Here is a 19,411-nt window from a genome sequence, read left to right as displayed (position 1 = left end):
GATTAGCAGTTGCCTCAGCATTGAGGCCTATTTTCACAAAAATAATTTCAATGTCTTCCAGAGGCAGCTGTTTTACTTCAAAATGGACAGACAAGCTTTATAAGGATGTCCTGCAATGTGGCTAGAAAGGTCTGGGAGAAGCCCAGGGCCCATGCCTAGATGAACAAGAATCTGGACAGCAGGTTCAGGCTGACGGACGGGGAGCCAATCCTCCTGGCCTCCCACCCACAACCACATTCTTCAGTGGTGGCTCACCCTCCCTATTTTCTAAACATTCTTTGTCATCTTCCTCCACAGAAGCCACCTCCAGTTGCCTCTCCGAAAGAGGACAAGGTACTCAAGTCTTTGGCCAAACGCTGTTATGCAATTTCAGGACTGCATCTGCGGCAAGCTGACACCCTTTTAGCCGCGACTAACCAGAAGCTGTGGCGTAACCTCAGTTTCTGCCCGACCACCCTTTAGAGATGCAAGCTCCTTCAAGGCTGGACTGGCGGATGTCCTGGGCCATTCCACAGCACCTCGTGTAGCCTTCGGTCTCCCACATACACAGCCACCTGGGTGCTGTGTGTGGGTGTTGAGATGAGGACGGTGTGGATGCATGCCACTGTTTACATCCGGTATGAAAGAGCGGGTCCTAGATCTGCCCTTTGAGGGTGTGGACCTCTTTCATTCTTCAACCGATGACGAGTTGACAAAGAAGAAAACCTCCACTCAAACCGCCAAGTCCTTGGCCATTCTGACAAACCCAGGCCAGAAATTCTTCCCTCAGTCTCTGGGCAGGACTGAATTCAAACCCCACGCTTTCACCAGCTTCAAGGGGTTCCGGGGCCGCAGTATTCAGAGGCCTGACCGGTCGTCCAGCGATAACAGGAGGAAGCAGCAGAGGACGACTTTGCGCAGGTTTTTCCGCTCTGCCTCTGCCTCAGATGGCAAGGAACAGTGACGTCCAGGTTGGGGAACGCAGCTCTGCAGTGGGGGGCCGACTGGCTCCTTTCCAGGACAGCTGGAAGTGTCATTTCAAACACCCTTGGACACTATCCATACTCTCCACAAGCTTCAGTCTTCCTCTTCCATCTTCTCCTCTTAAAAGATTGGGTCCCCGGCTCTTTTGCAGGAAGTCCTTTCACTCTTGGAGATGTAGGCGGTAGGACCGCTTCCTCAAACAGATGGGGGCTCCGGCTTCTACTCCAGGATTTTTGCAAGAACAAACAGGCTGGCCTGAGGGTTGTCCTGGACCTGTCATTTCTAAATGGCTCTTTATCACAGAAGCAGACCAGCTGAGCCGCTTGGGGTTCAACACCTAAGAGTGGGAGTTGCACACCTACTCCTTGTTGCCCCCTTTCCAGCGTTGGGGGTTCACAGACCTGGACTTGTTTGTGTCTCCTCGGAATTTCAAGTTCCGCCAGTTTGCTTAAGGGCGGGATGGGTTCTGGGTTCTCTTGGAGACTTCTTCCAGATCAGTTTGCACATCCGCAGGTGTAATGCGTTCCCGCCTTCCCCCTCAGCTCCAGCAGACCCTCCTCGAGTTCCGGTCTTTGGTGGGCTGCAGCCTCTTCCTGATTGCCTAGTTCACCTTCCGAAAGGGGGGCTTCCTGACGCAGCAGGGCAGGACGATGGAACATCCAGGCCAGGCTGGCACTAGCGGCCTGGTTCATGACCAGCTAAGGCTTCAGCATGCTAAATTCTCTGACAACTGGGACATCATTCAGCAGGCCCTCTACTGGGCCCCAATATGAGTAAATGCACTAGCTTCTGCCATTGGGCTTGTGACAAGGGCCTGCATCCTGTCACCTGTCCTTTGGACGATGTATGGGCTTTTTCAGCTCACCTGGCTCGTTCGGAAGTTCAGGTGGATACTTGCACTTATCTGGCGGCTATTGGGGCTTGCAGGAATTTACCTCAGCATGTGTTTCCGGTGGCCTGCCCGGTGGTTAAGGCGCACCTCAAGGGGCTGTCTAGCCTTTTTCCTCTAGTGCATAGGCCGCATCCGGTCTGGGACCTGAATGTGGCTCTTGCAGCTTTGCATCACAAAGCTTTTGAGCCAATAGCCTCTGTGGAAATTTGACTCGTAACGATGAAAACTGTTTTACTGGTAGCTCTCACCCCTGTGTGCATGGTCGGCAGGTTTCAGGCGTTGTCTTTGTGTAAGACCTTCACCACGTTTCACGACGACAAGGTCATCTTGCACACTCACCCAAACTTCTTGCCCAAGGTTGTCTCTCCATTTAATCTGAATCAAGAGATCTGCCTTCCGGTGTACTTCCCGAATGATTTTGAATTGACATAGGATTCTCATTAGCTGATGTAAAAAGCATGAACTGGAAAATAGTTCAACCTTTGGAGACCATTTCAATTCTCATATCTGATGGAACACTCAACAGAGATTCAAATGCAAAAACAACAAATTCATAAACATCAATAAGAACACATAATAACATTTGGTCACTTTGCTCCTGGAATTCGAGGGGCAACTCCCATCTTTACAATCAGGCAAGCTCTGATCTGGGCAAGTTCCACATAATGTACCTACAGGAAACATGGATTGTCCAAACTCCATGCTGTGTTGGTTATATAACTCATCTTAACCCAGCTATTCTGAAAAACCAAGGGAGACATCTTCGGGTATGCTAACAATGATTAAAACTGATATAAAATGGATAATAATAAACACGATTAACCTAAACCCCTTGGTTCATTGCTCCATTATACAAATCCAAGAAGATAATGCACTTCTGGAATATCAACATCTGAATGACGATCATTCCAAATTACTGTTGATACTAAATCTTTATTGGAACCCAGCAGCCATCAACGGCAATTTTTATAGACAGTCTTTACATGCATCGATGAAAATATCGACAAACATTGCAATGTTAATATAATCTTGTGTGGTGACCTTAATATTCATCTGTATCATGGAAACTGGTCCGCGCTAGAATGGACTCAACTCTCCACTTGTGCCATAGAGGGACTACTGAAATTTCGTTGAGAAATTTGCTTCTTACTGGATCCGCGACAGATGACCAGGACCATGGCCAATCTATTCCCACCTTGACGCTTGGGAGCTCTAGATCCATTATTGATTACATCTTTTCTTCACGCGGTATATCAGACATGATAGTGAACCGGAAACTATTCCGACGATAAATAGCGACCATCACAAACTTACCATCTTGTGCTCAGGATCCCAACAGATGAGAAAGAAACATCAAATTCACACGTTGGAATTAAATGGTGCAACAACAAGATTATGAATATCTCTAAACCAGATGGAGACTTTAGCAAATCGTTTCAAAGATGAGCAATGGATGACAAGACCAAACTTAACTATGAGTGGCTACTCCTACCGTTCCAACATCTAACACTCCAGAAAGGATCCATCAAAAGAACCATAAACATCACTTCGATGGTGAAATCACTCTAAAAATAAGATCAAAGCAACCAAACAAATGTATCGAAATTGGCTAAAATCGCAAAAAATATTACAACGGGACGCTGAGGCAATCCTTGCTACGTTCAAAAAACAAGAATTTAAGAGTTATGAAATTTCCTTAACAATAATGCACAAATCAGAATCGATTGATATTGAATGTGACAGAATGTAAATGGATTCAGCACTTCAACACTTTTTATCAACCTCGATCTTCCGACTCCTTATTAGTGGCAGCTTGAGGTAAAGAAATTGAATTTTACATGGTCTTAAGATGCCATTCTGACCATGATTAAGAATCTAAACTCGTCCTTAGCACCCGTTCTGGATGGCTTGACGAATGCGATCATCAAATAATCTGCAGAAATATGAACCAACCTCATTGACCACATGTTCTTTCTAATTGATAAACTTAATCCGATCCCTCAAACATGGAAAATGGCAACACTTATTCCCATATTTAAGCAGGGCGAAAGAGATGACCCAACCAACTATTGTCCCATTGCCCTATTAGAGCCCCTGGGCAAAGTTTTTGCGACCTTCCTGTTGGGAAAACTGACGGATTGGGCAAAAACAGAAAACAGCTTTGCACTAACACAAACTGGCTTCACCGCTAATGTGGGTACCAACGTTAATCCAATGCTATTAAGTCTTATCAAGCATGAAGCATTCCTAAACAAAACCCAAGTATACACTGCCTTTGTCGATCTCCACTTGGCATTTGATACAATCAACAGACAGATGCTATGGAATAAATTAACCGACTGGAAGTGCCCTGCAGAGATTATTGTGCCCATAAAGTTGCAATATTCAAACACCTCCAGCATTGTCAGATTATCACAAGAAAGGATTTATCAACATCTATAAACACATCCAATGGTCTAAAGCAGGGAAGCCCCTTGGCTGCAACACTTTTTACTTTATTTTTGGCTGCTATGGCTGACGAAGAACAACATATGCAAGTGTCTCTGCTAAACCCACCAAAGATTAACTCAACATCAGTCCCGGTAATGATGTACGCAGATGATATTGTCTTGATGGACAAAACACCTAAAGGCTTACAAACTAGTCTAACCATGTTGGGAACTTATATGAAAGCTAATGAATTACATATTAATACAAAGAAAACAAAAATCATGATACTTACCAATAGAACAGTAAAAAGAAAAAGACCCTTGATGATGATCCTATACTATCGATTTAGGTGTTATGTCGTCTTATAAATATCTCGGAATCTTGACAAATCAATCCAAAACGGAATAAGATTGGGTGAACTATCTGAAAGAAAACACCCTATCATTAGTCAGACGAGGTCGATGTCTTCACAATAAATATGGAAAATATTCCTTGAAACCCATCATTGCCTTTTATAGGCAAAAAGTTGTCCATATTCTTACATACAGGAGCAAAACAGATCAAATTTCCACAGTCAATGTGGCAAAAGTATTTATTTGTATTTTTAAAGCGCACAACAGCCCGTGGGCATCGTGGCGCTGTTACAGATATACATTGCTGGTTACAGTGGGAGCTTCAAGGTTACATAAGAATTACAATTAACTTTATCTTAGAGTTACATAGTGTTTTTGTTTTGGAGTGAGGGGAGGAGCTTCGCAGGGAAGGAGTGCAATGGGGTGCAGAGGCTAGGGGGGTGTAGTGTGGTGCTATGTGAATGGCGTGGTATTGAGGGATTTGCCAAAGGTGTACAGAGAGGATTCAGCTCTGAGTGCGTTGGGTAGGGCATTCCATAGTTTGGACGCTATGTGGGGGAAGATAATGCCGCCAGCGTTGGCTCTTTTTATGGTGGGAATTTGGAGTTGGTTTGCGTTGTGGCTTCTTTTGGTGCAGACAGAGATGTTCCTGGAAATGGTTTCTGATAGGTAGGACGGGGCGGATAGATTGGTGCATTTGTGAGTGGGGGTGAGGATTTTGAAGTTGATCCTTTCCTTGACTGGGAGACAGTGGGCATCCCGTCTGGCCTGTGTTATGTCATCGTTTTTGGGGATGTGAAAGGCAGCGCGGAGAGCGTTATTTTGTACTGTTTGGAGTCTATTGATGATTTTAGTAGAGTTGCCACAAGAAGGGCATTGCAGTAATCAAGTCTAGCTCCTATAGTTGCTCTTGCGATTGAAAGGCAATTTTGAGTGGTTAGAAAGGGTTTTATCGCATAGACCAGTTTGGTGGTGAGGCCTGAAGCAGAGGAGATGGCGCTGATTTGTCTCGACATTGAGTGGGTGGAGTCTAAATAGACTGCCAGGTTCTTTACTGATGTGGAGACTGGTATGCTTGTATTGTCGATGGTGAAGTGAGAGAATTTAGGAGTTTGGAGCGAGTTTCCTTGGGACCTAGAATGATGATATAGGTTTTATCCCTGTTTAGGCAGAGACCATTGATGGCCATCGAAGTTTGGATGGTGGCATGAATCTGGAGGAGAGTTTCTGCGTCTTGGTCATATTCGCCAGTGAGAGGGAGGACGACTTTGGTATCGTCGGCATAGTTTGTGTAGGCTATGCAGAGCGCATCCAGCATGTCAGAGAGGTTTGATGAACAGGTTGTAAAGTGTAGGTGCCATACATGATCCCTGGGGGACTTCACAGTTGATGGTGGTGGGGGCAGCATTGGCCTGTTCCGAATACACTTTCATGGCCCTGCCTTCAAGGAATGTGGTTATCCAGGAGGTGGCTTTATCTGAGAAATGGGCTGTGTTTGATAGATGGGCTGCGAGTATGTTGTGGTTGACGAGATCAAACGCGGCGGAGAGTTCAAGGAGGGCTGGGTTGGCGTTGTCCATTATTTCAGTGATCTGTTTTTTTAAAATCCAGGAAGGCGGTCTCTGTGCCATGTCCTTTGCGGAAGCCCGATTGTCTTCTGCCTAGGATAGCGTTGGATTCCAGGTAATGTTGGATTTGGTCGTGGGTGGCTTTGTCTAGGATTTTAAGGAAAAAGGGCACTGTGGTGATGGGGCGATAGTTGTTGTGGCAAGCAGGGTCTGAGGTGTGGGTTTTTTTTTTGTGGGGTTTTTAAAAAAAAAAAGAAACTTGAGTGGGCAAACCCATGCATCTTAAGCTAAGTGGAACAATTCCTGAGGAGAACAAAGCATTAATGAAAGCTGTAATGATGGGGGTCAGTGAGTCCGCAAGTCCACACATTCTTTAATGATGGTTGGGGGACAGATATCCCCTTTACATGTGGAGGGTTTGATGTGCTTAAGGAGGTCCATAACTTCGTCCTCTGTGACGTCCCTGAAGACGAGAGGGTTTTGAGTGGGAGGATTAGGTGGGTCAGGTGGGGTGGGATGTCCTGATTGGGAAGGGCTTTGCATTGTGCTAGTATTTTCTCTTGGAGCAGCCTGATTTTGTTGAGAGTGCCCTGATTTTGTTAAGAGCGGCCTGAATGCTAAAGCACCAGGTTTCGTCTTTGATTTCATCAGGGCTGGTGGCTGGAGTGATGAGATCTTTGAAGATCGAGAATATTTCCCTAGTTTTCGGGTTGGCATTGGAGTTCTGTGGTTGAATGATTCGGATTTAGCTATGAATATGGCTTTTTTGTAGGACAATCAGATTTCTTTTAATTCTTTTTGAGAAGATTGATTAGGCGTGGATTGCCACTTGGCTAGGGCTCGTCGTTTACTGGTGCATAATATAGTTGGAGTGCCTATATTTATTTTTCTTTTTTGTTTTCTAGGGTAGTTATGGACTCAATGGCTTGGGTGAGTGCGCAGGCATAGGTGTTGGCCAGAGCGATGGGGTCGTTGATAAAAGGTGGGACTTCAGGGATGCCTGGAAGAGGTGAGGTTGATTTTAGTAAATTCTTTTGAGCTTCTGACTTTGGCAGGTGGGGCATAGGTGAGCACTTTATGAGAAGTGATGGTTGGTATAGAGAAGTAAATACAATGGTGGTCGGTCCATGGAAGGGCTGCGATATTGGTGATGGATGAGGAGCAGTTGTGGTCAGCGATCCAGTCTATGGAACGGCCTTTGCAGTGAGTTGGTGCAGTGATTTTATGGGCAAGCCCAATGTTAGTGAGTTCCTTGGCAAGTGATGCAACTGCTTTGTCGTTGGGGTCATGCAAGCCCAAATTGAGATCACCGAGCAGTAAGGTTTTGGTTGAGCTTTTTAAGTTATTTCCTGTGGTTTGGAGGAGGTGCTTTTGGTAGTCAGGTGGTGAACCTGGAGGCCTGTATGTGATAAGGAGGTTGATGGTGCAAGTGGGAGAGTGTCAGTTTGGCGAAGAGATCGGTTTTCTTTTCCCACTGTTTGTTGCAGAGTGTAATGGAAAGGGTGTCTTTGAAAATGAGGGCTACACCCCACCTTTGGATGTCTTTCGGTCCTGTCTCAGGATAATGTATGCTTGAGGGAGAGCAAGGGAGATGGATGGGCATGATGCTTCATGGAGCCAGGTTTCGGAGATGGTTAATAGGTCAAGATTGTGAGAGGTGATGAGGTCATTGATTTCAAGTGCGTGTGCTGGGAGAGAGCGGGCGTTGATGAGCGTGCATTTTAGTTCAGTGTTGAGTGAGGTAGGGGGTCGATGTGCGTTTGTGTTGGGGTTGGGGGGTGTGGTGATTACGTGAGTGGGAGGTTGGGTGCGTTTGGAGTTGGGCGCGGTGCATTGGAAGTGATGGTGATGGTTGGGGTGAGGTGTGCGTGGACAGTATGGAGGTGCGAGAGCTGAGTCTGAGGTTTCTGATGTGAATACTAGGTGGCCTGTTGCGATAAGTGAAGTGCAACTTTGTGCGTGTTCTAAGCCTAAGGAGCCTGGGTGGAGAAGGGGCTGGTCCGTAAGTTTGGTAGTGTGAAGGTTATGCTGGGTGTTATGAGGGGGGGTGGACGAGGCGTGAGTGAGGGATGGTGGTGGTGAGAGTTCTGAGTGTGTGAGGCATGCTTCTGATTGACACAAGGGCAAATGTGATGAATGTGGTTGCAAGGAGGGTGAGGTGGATTGTTTGGTGCGGTGGTGGCATTGGCAAGCGGGGTGTAGAGTAACACATTTGTGTAGTGCAGCAGGGCGTTACGTATAGTGCTGATGTCAGACAAGCTAAGTGGTCTTAGTGTCGGTGGGCAATGTAGTACATGTCGTAATGACTAATCATGATATGCTGGGTGGGTGTACATATGGCATTTATGAGGACATTCAATTTCAATAAGCAATGTAAGATAACAGCGTGTTCGGTATAGCAATCAAACAAATAGTATAGCACAGGCAGATTTGTTGTATAGCTAGTAATCTGAGCGCGGGATCAGCGCTGACTAGCATGGCACTTCCATATATGAATAGTGCAAAATAATCTAGAGTTGATATGGCCTAGTCATTTACATTCATGACTTTTTGGCACAGCGTGCAGTTTTACGTATAATGCAGGCAGTTAAGAATATTTCGTGAGCATAGATTGTCTTGCGGAAGAGGTTAACAGTGCAGTATACAGGATTAAATCGGGCATGCAGGGTGATGTAGGCATTAGAATCATTATGATTGCAAGATGAAAGGAGGCGGGGGCTTCATATGGTGTCCGCTGAGGTGTTTCAAGTGTGCAGAGCACCAAAGGTTAGTTTTGGAGAAGTTCAGGGGTGGCAGTCTGCTTGCAGGGAAGGTATGTGGAGCGATCCTGGGGAAGAGGTGGGAGGAGAGGTTTAGATGGAGTTGCGACTCACCAGTGAGAGGATCGATGGCAGGACGGGCAGCATAATGGTGCCTAGCCCCTGTGGTGCTCGTTCAGCAACCTTGGTCTCCGGCCTTGGGTCCCGAGGCCGGCTTCGCCAGCCGGCTGGATTTGATTGGGTGAAGTAAGATTCAAGCACCCAATCGGCATCACGGAGGTGCCGTGATAAAAAAATGTTGGAAGATCTAGAATGGAACAGCCATTTTAGAAGGTCGAGGGCTGCATTGATGCCGATGGCGTCTGTCGGCCGATCGGCGAAATGTTCAAAATTCGGGGACGCTGCAATAAGCAGTGTTGGGTGATGCTGCAGGACGATTGTAGCATCCAGCTACTTCACTTCATGGATAATGTGCACTACGGATCGGTACGATATGGGCAGTTTATAGAACTGCTTACCTCTTCAGAGGTGTAAGAGGTGGCTGCTCCTGCAGCATGGGATGCGGGCAAGCTCCTGCTCAGGAGGCAAGTGGCTGGCTGTTATGAAGCTATGTTTTGGCGGAAGCTCCTACGCCTGCCTCAATCATTCCCTGTGGTGAGAATTAGATTTGAAATTGCCACTCAATCGCTCACATCGATAGCTCGCTGGAAACAACTCGATTTCTTCTGCAAAATATTAATCGGCACCAAAATTCCAGCATTCCAGATCTTCGAAACCAATCCAAAAAATATGAATAATACCATTTTGAACATATGGAAGGAGGACACGGAAAGACTTGGCAAATGAAGACATATCAATGGAAATGCTGTTGCTTCGTCCGCAGCATGCCAAAATCAAGCTACAGCGTAATAATTGGGCCGGAACCAATCGATTAAAATCAACTTATCAAATGAACCTACATTGTGAACTTGACAGAAGATCATTAAATGAACTGCCTACTTACTAAAACCTTTTTTCCGGATAAGCTTATTTGCGACACATTCCTGAAAGTGCGTCTGAATATTATTCCAACCAGACTAAGACTTGGGAAAATGAAACCAATCCCTATTTCAGACCTACATTGTCGATTCCATCTTAATGAATCTGCACAAGAGACACTGCATCATACTATCATGGGTTGCCCAGCCTTAATGGTGGAAAAAACTTTTACAGAGGACTCCTGAGCTTAGGACAACCAATGGACAGGGAACAAAGATGGTCTTACATTCTTGTGGGAAAGGACAAAAAAATGGCCTATACTATTGTGCAGTTTATAAGCTAATTAGAGCGGTTTAGATCATGGACCATGTAACAATTTGTCTACTTCTTTCTTTTCTACAAACCTTTCATCACAATGGTATCTTAATGTATCACAATACGTTAGTCGAATTCTTAATGTATGATAACGAGCTAATCAATATAAATGAAAAGTTTAAATTTTAAACTTTTTAAATAAAAAAATATATATCTGATGGAACCACCTCCAGTTATCAGTACAGGTACGGGCACAGACGGACCATGTTGATATCCATAAGAACCAATTATTGCAGTGTTATTTAGATTTGTGAGAAAAGTAAGATAACTGTTTACATGTGGAGCATTCTTAAAATCCTAACTCTTCATACACTAGTACAAGAGGTTTTTTTAAATATTTTGTTTTAAACTTTTCTTTCCTTAGTGTGGAAGATTTCTTCTATAGCTCCACTTGTAGCAGGTAATTGCAGGCAAGCAAATGGGTCGATGCTCCTATGTGGAGGAGGTGCTGCAAAGTTTGAGTAGTATGAATAAATCAGTGTTGTAAATTCATAAGACAAACTGAACTAACTGTTCATTGGATACTACAAACACCTACCTACCTTCATATATGAGGGCATTGAAATGATTGCAGGGCATCGGCTACATTAGAATGTAGTAAACTGGAACCAGACCAGATCAATGCCCTTCAGGAACTCCATGAAACCTTTGGTCTCTGTTCTTCTCTGTTGCTCAAATATGCTGAACTCTGGTATTGCCGCATGAGGCTACATAAAGTTAATCGGTCAAACTCTACCTTTAACATGTTCAAGGAAATGTATTGGTAGGACACTTTTTTTAAAAAAAAAAATGTGTCTAGCCCCAAAATATAGGGGGGAAAAATTGGTTGCAAAGTAACCATGTCTGTGAAAGCCCTAGAAACCTACAAAAGCGGGCGGGTTTAATTTACAGAACCAAGTTGGGGGAATAAGTCTTGCGAAACATGTGCCTCTGTCTCATGGACTTAATGCTCAAGATTGTACATTAGCAGGGGACCCTTAAGTCTGAGTGTAGAGATTGCATGTTGGGGGTGGCCAGAGGGAAAATGTAATGCATATCTCCTACTGTTGCTTCATCTGAAATTGACAAACTACTGCAGCAGTGTTTGTAAAAAGCTGAATGGAATCCTAGACAACAGCATAGCCTAATAACTCTGCGTGGGCATGTTCCTGATTTCTGCCTACAATTACCCACCGTTTATGAAGGTGTATTTCTATACCACTCTTTTGCCAAAACTATTTCTTGCATGCAAATTGAAGACACCACGAACTTCACAAGAAGTGGTTAAATTAAATAGCTTTTAGCTAAGATTAAAGTATCATTTTCTTAGATCGTTGGCTGTCAGAATATTTATGACCAGTGGCAAACATTAGTGAAATGGAAAAGTGGATATTGTAGATAACCATAAAACTCCCCATAGGATTATCTCTCCATAAAAGCTGGGTTTTCACACTGGGGGGGGGGGGGGGGGGGGGAAAGTAAGTGCTACTGAAGCATGCACAAAGCAAGTTGCTTTGCCAAAATATGTGATGATTTTATGGAGGTGATGCACTTTTGCTAGGTTAAAGTTGGACTCAGTGTATGTTTAGAAACATATGATCGTTATTTTTCTTTGTTTTAATCTGACATGGTTAATATACATTTTGTAGTATAATCCGGATGTTCTAAAACAATTGTTTTTATATCCCAGTGCTTAAGGACCCAGACAGTAACCCCTACAGTCTTCTTGATAACACTGAATCAGACCAGACTGCTGATACGGATGCTAGTGAATCTCACCTCAGCACTACTCGTCGTAGACGGTCACGCAGGAGGAGGACAGATGAGGATGCTGCTTTCATTGATGGAATGACTGAATCTGATACAGCTTCAGTTAATGAGAATGGCTTAGGTATGTTTTGCTTTCTTAGTTTTATTTGAAGTTAAGAAGCCATCATTCCTGATTATAACAGATCAGTATTATTTATTTACTATCTGAAAGGATAGTCTGATTACTTATTTGTTAATGCATTAGTTCTTCAGACTTGGATCATCATTGATGTTCGTAAACACTGAAGGTCTCTGTATATGTGCAACATCTTGGCACACTTTTTGAATAATAGCGGGACCTCCCGCTCTCAGATGTGAATACTGTAACATAACACTTTGTTTTGCATGTTTTTTTATTTGTAATACTTTTTCCACAAAAGAAAAAGCAGTGATTTTGTTTTAAGACATTTTGCTGGTCAGCAGAATTATATGTTCATTAGAGTACTTGAGGCAGTCTCTTGCTTTCACATTCTTTAGCCCCTGGCTAGTGTATTGTTGTGGTGGTAACGGTACATGTTGGGAAAGATTTTCTTTTTGCTGCTTTCTTCCCATAGACTTCTGAGGCAGACATTTGTTTTGCTTTGACTCCTGACTTTCTGAAAGGAAGTAAAGCTTTCTGCTTTATTTGCCTTGTCCTTTTGCTCATTCTTAGGGGGAAACTGTTTAGTTCATAAGACTATCAGTAAGTAGATACAATGTCTCGCTGTGAATTTCATGTATTGTTACAATTGCATAAATTGCCCTAAAATGAAGGGTGGTTAGGTTTCCTTGTATCCTTAGAACTGCTTGTAAAATGGCTTTTTTCGTTGCATTTACCATATTAGTACTCCTAATAAAATGGCTTTTTGGTTACATTTACCATATGACTAGGATGGTCTGGTGGCAGCAGATATTTTTCTACTGTGTTTTATACTATTAACTTGGGTACATTTGCCTTTACTGCAAATGACTACTAAAGGTGGCTAGCACTCTAAGATGGCAGTGCCACAAAGGGCTTTGCTCAACCTTTAGCCATATTGTTCTTTGACCACCTTCCTGCCTACTCGGGTCAGGAAATGCTATATAAGTAATGCCCTTTGCTAGGGAAAGCTGCTTCTTTTACGGGCAAGAGGTGGTCTGTCTGCGAAGCCGGAAGTGGGAGCCTGGACTGTCTGGTCCCAGTATACCTTCTGGTGGCTGAATGTCGTTTACTAGGCAGATACTGTGGCCAGTGGCTATCCATGATTTGGTTAGCCACTGCCAGTTTGGTGTAGATTCTTACCAGTGGTGGACCTGGCAACTTCCAGAGTCGATATCTTTGATAAAAGGAGGATTCCTGCAACCACTGGACAGATCTTTGGAGCCAAGTCCTCTATGAAGAAGAGCAGCCAGTTGACCCGGAAACGTCCCCCGCTGCTGAACAGCACCAACTCCAGTGAAGTCCTTCTGTGCCTGATCTTAAGATCCTTGTTGGTGCTTTGACTCCTGGACAGGTAGCAACAAAGTGTCTTGACTGCTTCTCGAGGATCTGTGCCTTCCGAAATGTCCCTTGACCAACCTGTACACTAACCAGCTCTCTTCCGGGCCACCGCACTGCTGCCATCACTGTTCTGAGTGCATCAATGGAAGTCAGAGGATGTTAAAGTGTTCAACAAGATGGCAGCTTCTTCACTTGCAGCCTTCTTGCATCAGCGGACTCTGTTTAAAACCTTCTCCTTTGTTGGTCTCTTTAAGAGTTGCGGCTTGACCATGGTGGCTCTCATTGCAATTGTCTTCTAGGCATGTTAAGAGGTGTGCTGAGGTTGCTTGCAATACAGAGTTCATCTTTTCTTTATTTGACGGTTCAGCTGGAATGTGTTTGAAACCATTTCCTAAGCACCACGACTGATGGAAACTAAATCTTGCATCTGAAATTGACTTCTGCACCCGCGACCCCAGACCAAGCACAGAAGACTGTGCCAAAATGTTTCCGGAACCTCGGGGTAATGTCCTGTCACTAAACTACTCTTTCCTGACTTGGTTGGGTGGTGGCCAGACCAAGGATCTCTTTCATGGGGCTACCCAAGTGACTGGTATTGAGTTAGGTTGCTTACCTGAATTTTAATTACCTTTGACATGTTGATCATAACCACTGGCATCGTCCAAATCTCTTAATGAACTTACTTGGGGAAGTACAACTTTGAAACCGGTGACTTTAGGGCACAAGGCCCCAAATAATCTTATGGTTGGATTCATTAAGTATTAAGGAGTTAGTGGTTATTAGAAGTCTTTTAGATATATATGTATTTCTGATGCTTGTGAATCTGCTAGAATCACATGCTGTGCATATAGTGTGCATATAGTTGACATCTAGTGGTAATCGCGGAGTATTGCATCTTGTCTTTTGAGAATCAAAAGGGGACGTCGACATGGGTCTGATTGGAACACTATCCCTAACGTGACGTGTAGTGTACCCAAAATCCCTCACGTGTCGAGGTACCTCAGATTGTTTTTTTCCGCCCAGCTAGCTGGCCGCCTTATGCAGAGCTCGAAAATTGCTAAGTTTCTATTTCATTGCCCACAACCTTTGGTGGCTTAATGTTCGTCACTTCTTCGACTACTCCTGAACAAATGCTGACGGCGACTGCAGATTTTGGTGGCTGGTGCTTCGGTCGACCGTACGGCCTCGGCCCGCCATCCAGGCCTTAGCAGTAAGGAGAGTGGGGCCTGGGGTTCTGTTTCTTTTGTAGAATGCATTTCCTTCTCCCCTCTATTTTTCCCTTCTGGTTTCAATGTCGCTTTTAACCTGAGCTACGGACAGGACTCCTTTTAAATGTTGCCCTTCTTGCAACAGCAAATATCCAATGAAAGACACACACCAGAGGTGTAATAAGTGTCTAACTCAAGATCACAACGAGCAGTCCTGCAGACTTTTATGTCCGAAGACGATGAAAGAACGGTGGACGAAGAGGTGGACTGCCTACGCCATGCAGCAGGCCGAGAGTAGCTCCCCTGTCGGTGCAAGCGCCTCGAGTGACAAGGATGTAAGCGACCGCAATGGCTCTGATCCAGAGGCCATTGACCTCTCTGTGGAAGAGGCAAGTTTATAGATGTCCATCGCCGGCAGGCATGCCACCGGTTCTGCTATGGGGAGACTACACCCCAGTGACATGGACACACGCACACAAAAACACACACGCACACAAAAACACACACACAAACACACAAAAACACACACACACAAACACACAACCCCCCCCCCCCCCCCCCGAGCCACCTTGACAGACTCATCGGGAAGGCCACAGACGCCAAAGCCGAAACTTTCATCGGAACCCACCGATTCCCTATGATCGGCCACAGTCCTGCAACCATCCATACGCATGCGTCCTGGCATCCAGGTCAAAAGGGCGTCAACACCAAATATAAGAGCGCAGAGACGCCTCAGAGTGTGTAGAGCAGTGCCGAAAACTGCAACAAAGCCGCTAGGCTTGTCAAAATCACTCCCAGATATGCCAGAGATCCGCGAGAGTCTAGCTAACATAATCTCCCCCCAGCCCCTATCTAAGACACTGGCAGACAAATTTCAACCGCCTAGAGACTCAAGTGCTTAGGAGTCCTTTCCCCCTCCAGACCCCTCTGGTTCATCTCTATGGACCAGAGATAGTTTTGAGGGATGTATGAACAGGCTTTCCAAATTTGTAGATTTTTCTGAAAGGGGTATCGCCACAAAAAGAGCAAGGGAGGAAGACTCGTACCCTACTTTATCCAAGGTTCAAAGGACTTCCAGTCAGTTCCCTCATGAGGTGTTTGACCTGTCAGAACTTAAGGAGATCCATCAGGACCCCTATGATCAGGGAGAGAATCCCTTTGACGAGACAACAAACCAGGGTCCACACTGGGGTGATGAACAACCATTAGGCGAGATACCATGGCTGTCACCTTCCACTACTCTAGATCCAGACACTCTGGGTGTAGATCCTCTCTCCTCACCACCTCAAAGACAGGTTCTCCTTTTGATGACCAGATGGCATTCAATGCTATTCTTAAAAAAAGCGGCTGAACACGTTCAGATTGCCACTCTGGAGGCAGTACAAGACACCGACTTTGTGGACGACATTTTAATGGAAATACCACCCACAAGTTAAGCAATGCCACTATTGAATTCTATCAAAAGGCGCATCGCTCCCTCTTTGCTAACTCCATCTCAAGCCCTTCACCAACGACCTGCTATATATCCGGGAACATGCCATTCCCGACTCCTTAGTAGTCGCAACTACAAGGAAGAGAGCCGGTGTACCCTTGTCTACGGCTGAGGCACCGCCAGACAAAGATTACAAGAAGTTATATGCCCTTGGGAAGTGCATTACAACATCAGCAGGTTACTCCACTAGGATGGCTAACACCACCACATTGCTGGCTAGTTATAGAAATGTCCAATGGAATTTGCTCCAGGAGAGCCTGCAAGAAGTACAGGAGCCAACACGATCATGCCTTCTGGCGGTTGTGTCGGAAGGGAAGTAGGTCAACCAGAACATCCTCAAAAACACCCTGGATGTGGCAGAAACAGCGGGACGAACACTGGCCATACGTACTATGCTTAAAAGGCACGCATGACTAAAAATGGGATTTAAACCTCAGAGCCAGGCATCCCTAATTAACAAGTCAGTTGAAGGGACTAACCTGTTTGGGAAGGCAGTGGATGAGGCCTTGGATACAGCTAAAAAGAAACACAAAACCTTAGTCTCTAAAACAGATTACTCAAAGACCCCACCAGCAGCGAGGGGGTAGCTCTCGCCGCTCCTTTCGGGGACAGTCCTTCTCACGTTCCCCCCACAATCAATACGGAACAGGGAATACACTGTGGTCCTCCGGACAAGGGGCAACTGCCATGGGCCAATATCAGCAAAGAGGGCAGGTCCGTGGCAAAGGAAGGGGTAGAAACTCAACTCCAAAAAGCTCTCCGGCCTCCACTCAAAAATGACTTAACGGTCCGGGTCCCCTCTCATGCCTCCCCAGTCGGGACGAATAACATCTTTCTTTCATGCATGGGAGGGAATCGCCGCAGACCAGTGGGTGCTCGAGACCGTCACCCACTGTTACTGTATCAAGTGCAGCTGACCACCTCGATACCAACCATCAATGTCCAGACGCTTATCACCAGAACACCTCAAGATCCTGCTGCAAGAGGTGGATATCCTGCATGAAAAGGGCGAAATAGAAGTTGTCCCCATTCTACAGGTAAGTAAGGGTATTTATTCAGTGTACTTCCTTGTACCCAAAAAAGATCTCATGCGCCCTGTGCTAGACCTGCGCCCAGTGAACAAATTTGTCAGCCACAAAAGTTCAGAATGACAACATTGCAAGAAGTAATCCCTCTACTAACTCGGGTATTACAAGGCAACATTGGACATGAAAGATGCATACTTTCATATTTCAATGCTGCCAGCTCACAGAAAGTACCTAAGGTTCCTGATACAGGACAAACACTATCAGGGCAAGGTCCTTCCCTTTGGCATTGCCTCAGCCTCAAGGGTATTTACAAAGGTGCTGGTGGTAGTAGCGGCTCGCCTGCACAGGAAGTCCATTCCAGTCTAGCCTTACCTCGACAACTGGCTAGTAACAGTGGACTTGTACAGAACATGCCTATTGAACACCCAGAAGACGGTAGATCTACTCTTCAGTCTCGGGTTCTCAATCAACAAGAAACAGTCCAGCCTAGACCCCAGCCAAGTCAAACAATTTCTTGGGGCTCTAATTCGGACAAAAGACAGCCTCGTCTTCCCCTCCAACAAGAGGGTTCAAAACATGCTGTTCCAGATTCCTCATTATGTAGCCACTCGCGAGGTGACTGTATGCAAAGCCATGCGACTGTTGGGGATGATGGTCTCCTGCATTTACTTAGTCCCACACGCACGTTTGCGCATGCATGCCCCATGCAAGAGTGGCTCATCATCCAATGGCATCAGGCCAGCTGACAATGGGATGGTCTATTGGTTGTCTCGGCAGCCCTTGTTCTCTCTCTGCAGTGGTGGTCGAGGGAAAACCTCTTACAGTGGAAAACCTTCACAATCCCCGTATTAGAAGCCACTCTCACCACAGAAACATCTCTCACGGGGTGGGGAGCTCCCCTCCATCACACGGCGCACAGCGTTTGGTCCCCAGCAGTAGCATCCAACCACATAAACCTGTTGGAATTGTTAGTCTTCCAAGCCCTGAAGGCTTTTCGAAGACAACTACATGTGAAGACAGTACTAGTCCTCACAGACAGCAGCACGGCCATGTATATACCTAAAAAAAACAGGGGGGCACGCACTCTCCAGGGCTATCCAAACTGTCCCAGAACACATGGACGTGGGCTCTCAAACACAAGATGTTCCTCCTGTCTACACGTTCCAGGGGAACACAATCGCCTAGCAGACGTGCTCAGCAGAGACGTCCCACTACCCACAGAGTATGGATGGTTACTACACAAAGAAATTGTCAGTCTTCGCAGAATGGGGCTTCCCAGAGATCGACTTGTTGGCAACTCTGGAGAATGCACAATTCCCAGACTATGCCTCCAGGTACCCCCAGAACCGCTCCAAGGGGAACGGTCTCTGGGTAACATGGTCAGGGAAATTTGTCTACGCTTCCCCCCCGCCCCTCTACTCAACAGGATAGTGCACAAAATTCACTGGGAACCAGTTACAGTGATTCTACTTTTCCCATCTGATGGCGATGTCAATCTGTCCTCCGATGAAGCTACCTTGCCCAAACAACATGCTTTCACAAGACACGGGCAGACTCTGCATCCATGCCAGAAAACTCTCAACTTAGCGGCCTGGCTCCTGAAGTCATTGAGTTCAGGCACCTCCAACTTCCTCAGAGATGCATGGACATACTTGGAGAAGCAAGGAAGCCTAACACCAGACATTGCTACTGCAATAAATGGAAAGCTTTGTTATCTGGTGCAATTCCAAGAGTGTCAATCTCATAGACTGCACTCCAACACATATTGTCTTATACCTGACTCATCTCTTCACTCAGGTCTGGTTTTTAATTCCCTGAAGGTACATGTGGCTGCACTTTCAGCTTATACTAGGTCCCAGAAAAAGGTGTTGTGGTGGAAGATCCCAGTGATCAAGGCTTTTATGGAAGGGGATAATAGACTTCATCCCCCTATTTCAAACTGTAAGGCAAGATTTTGTGCAGTATCCTTTGGAAAACTACAGCAACCTTGACCCCCTGCCAATAGGAACCCAACCTTTGGTATAAGTCTGTACTACACAGGTTGGTAGTGTGGCTGATCAGCCAGGCCTATTAAGAGGGGTCAATGTGAGCAGTAGGGTTGTAACAGAGTTTCCGATG

The 19,411-nt window shown here is 45.6% G+C and overlaps 1 protein-coding gene across 6 annotated transcripts in view; it reads left to right on the top strand.

The window, feature by feature from the left end:
- The window catches only part of FXR1 (FMR1 autosomal homolog 1), a 1,317,598-nt gene that overhangs the window by 950,691 nt on the left and 347,496 nt on the right, over positions 1-19,411 (top strand). For all 6 annotated transcript variants that reach the window (XM_069618666.1, XM_069618663.1, XM_069618668.1 and 3 more), the window contains one exon: positions 11,988-12,188. In XM_069618666.1, the coding sequence (XP_069474767.1) occupies positions 11,988-12,188 (201 nt within the window). The remainder of the gene's footprint in view (positions 1-11,987; positions 12,189-19,411) is intronic.

This window comes from Ambystoma mexicanum, chromosome 10 (assembly GCF_040938575.1).
Source record: "Ambystoma mexicanum isolate Mex_15411 chromosome 10, UKY_AmexF1_1, whole genome shotgun sequence".
Classification (NCBI taxonomy): Eukaryota; Metazoa; Chordata; class Amphibia; order Caudata; family Ambystomatidae; genus Ambystoma; species Ambystoma mexicanum.
Note: the sequence above shows the minus strand (reverse complement) of the source record. Positions and strands in the feature narration are given on the sequence as shown.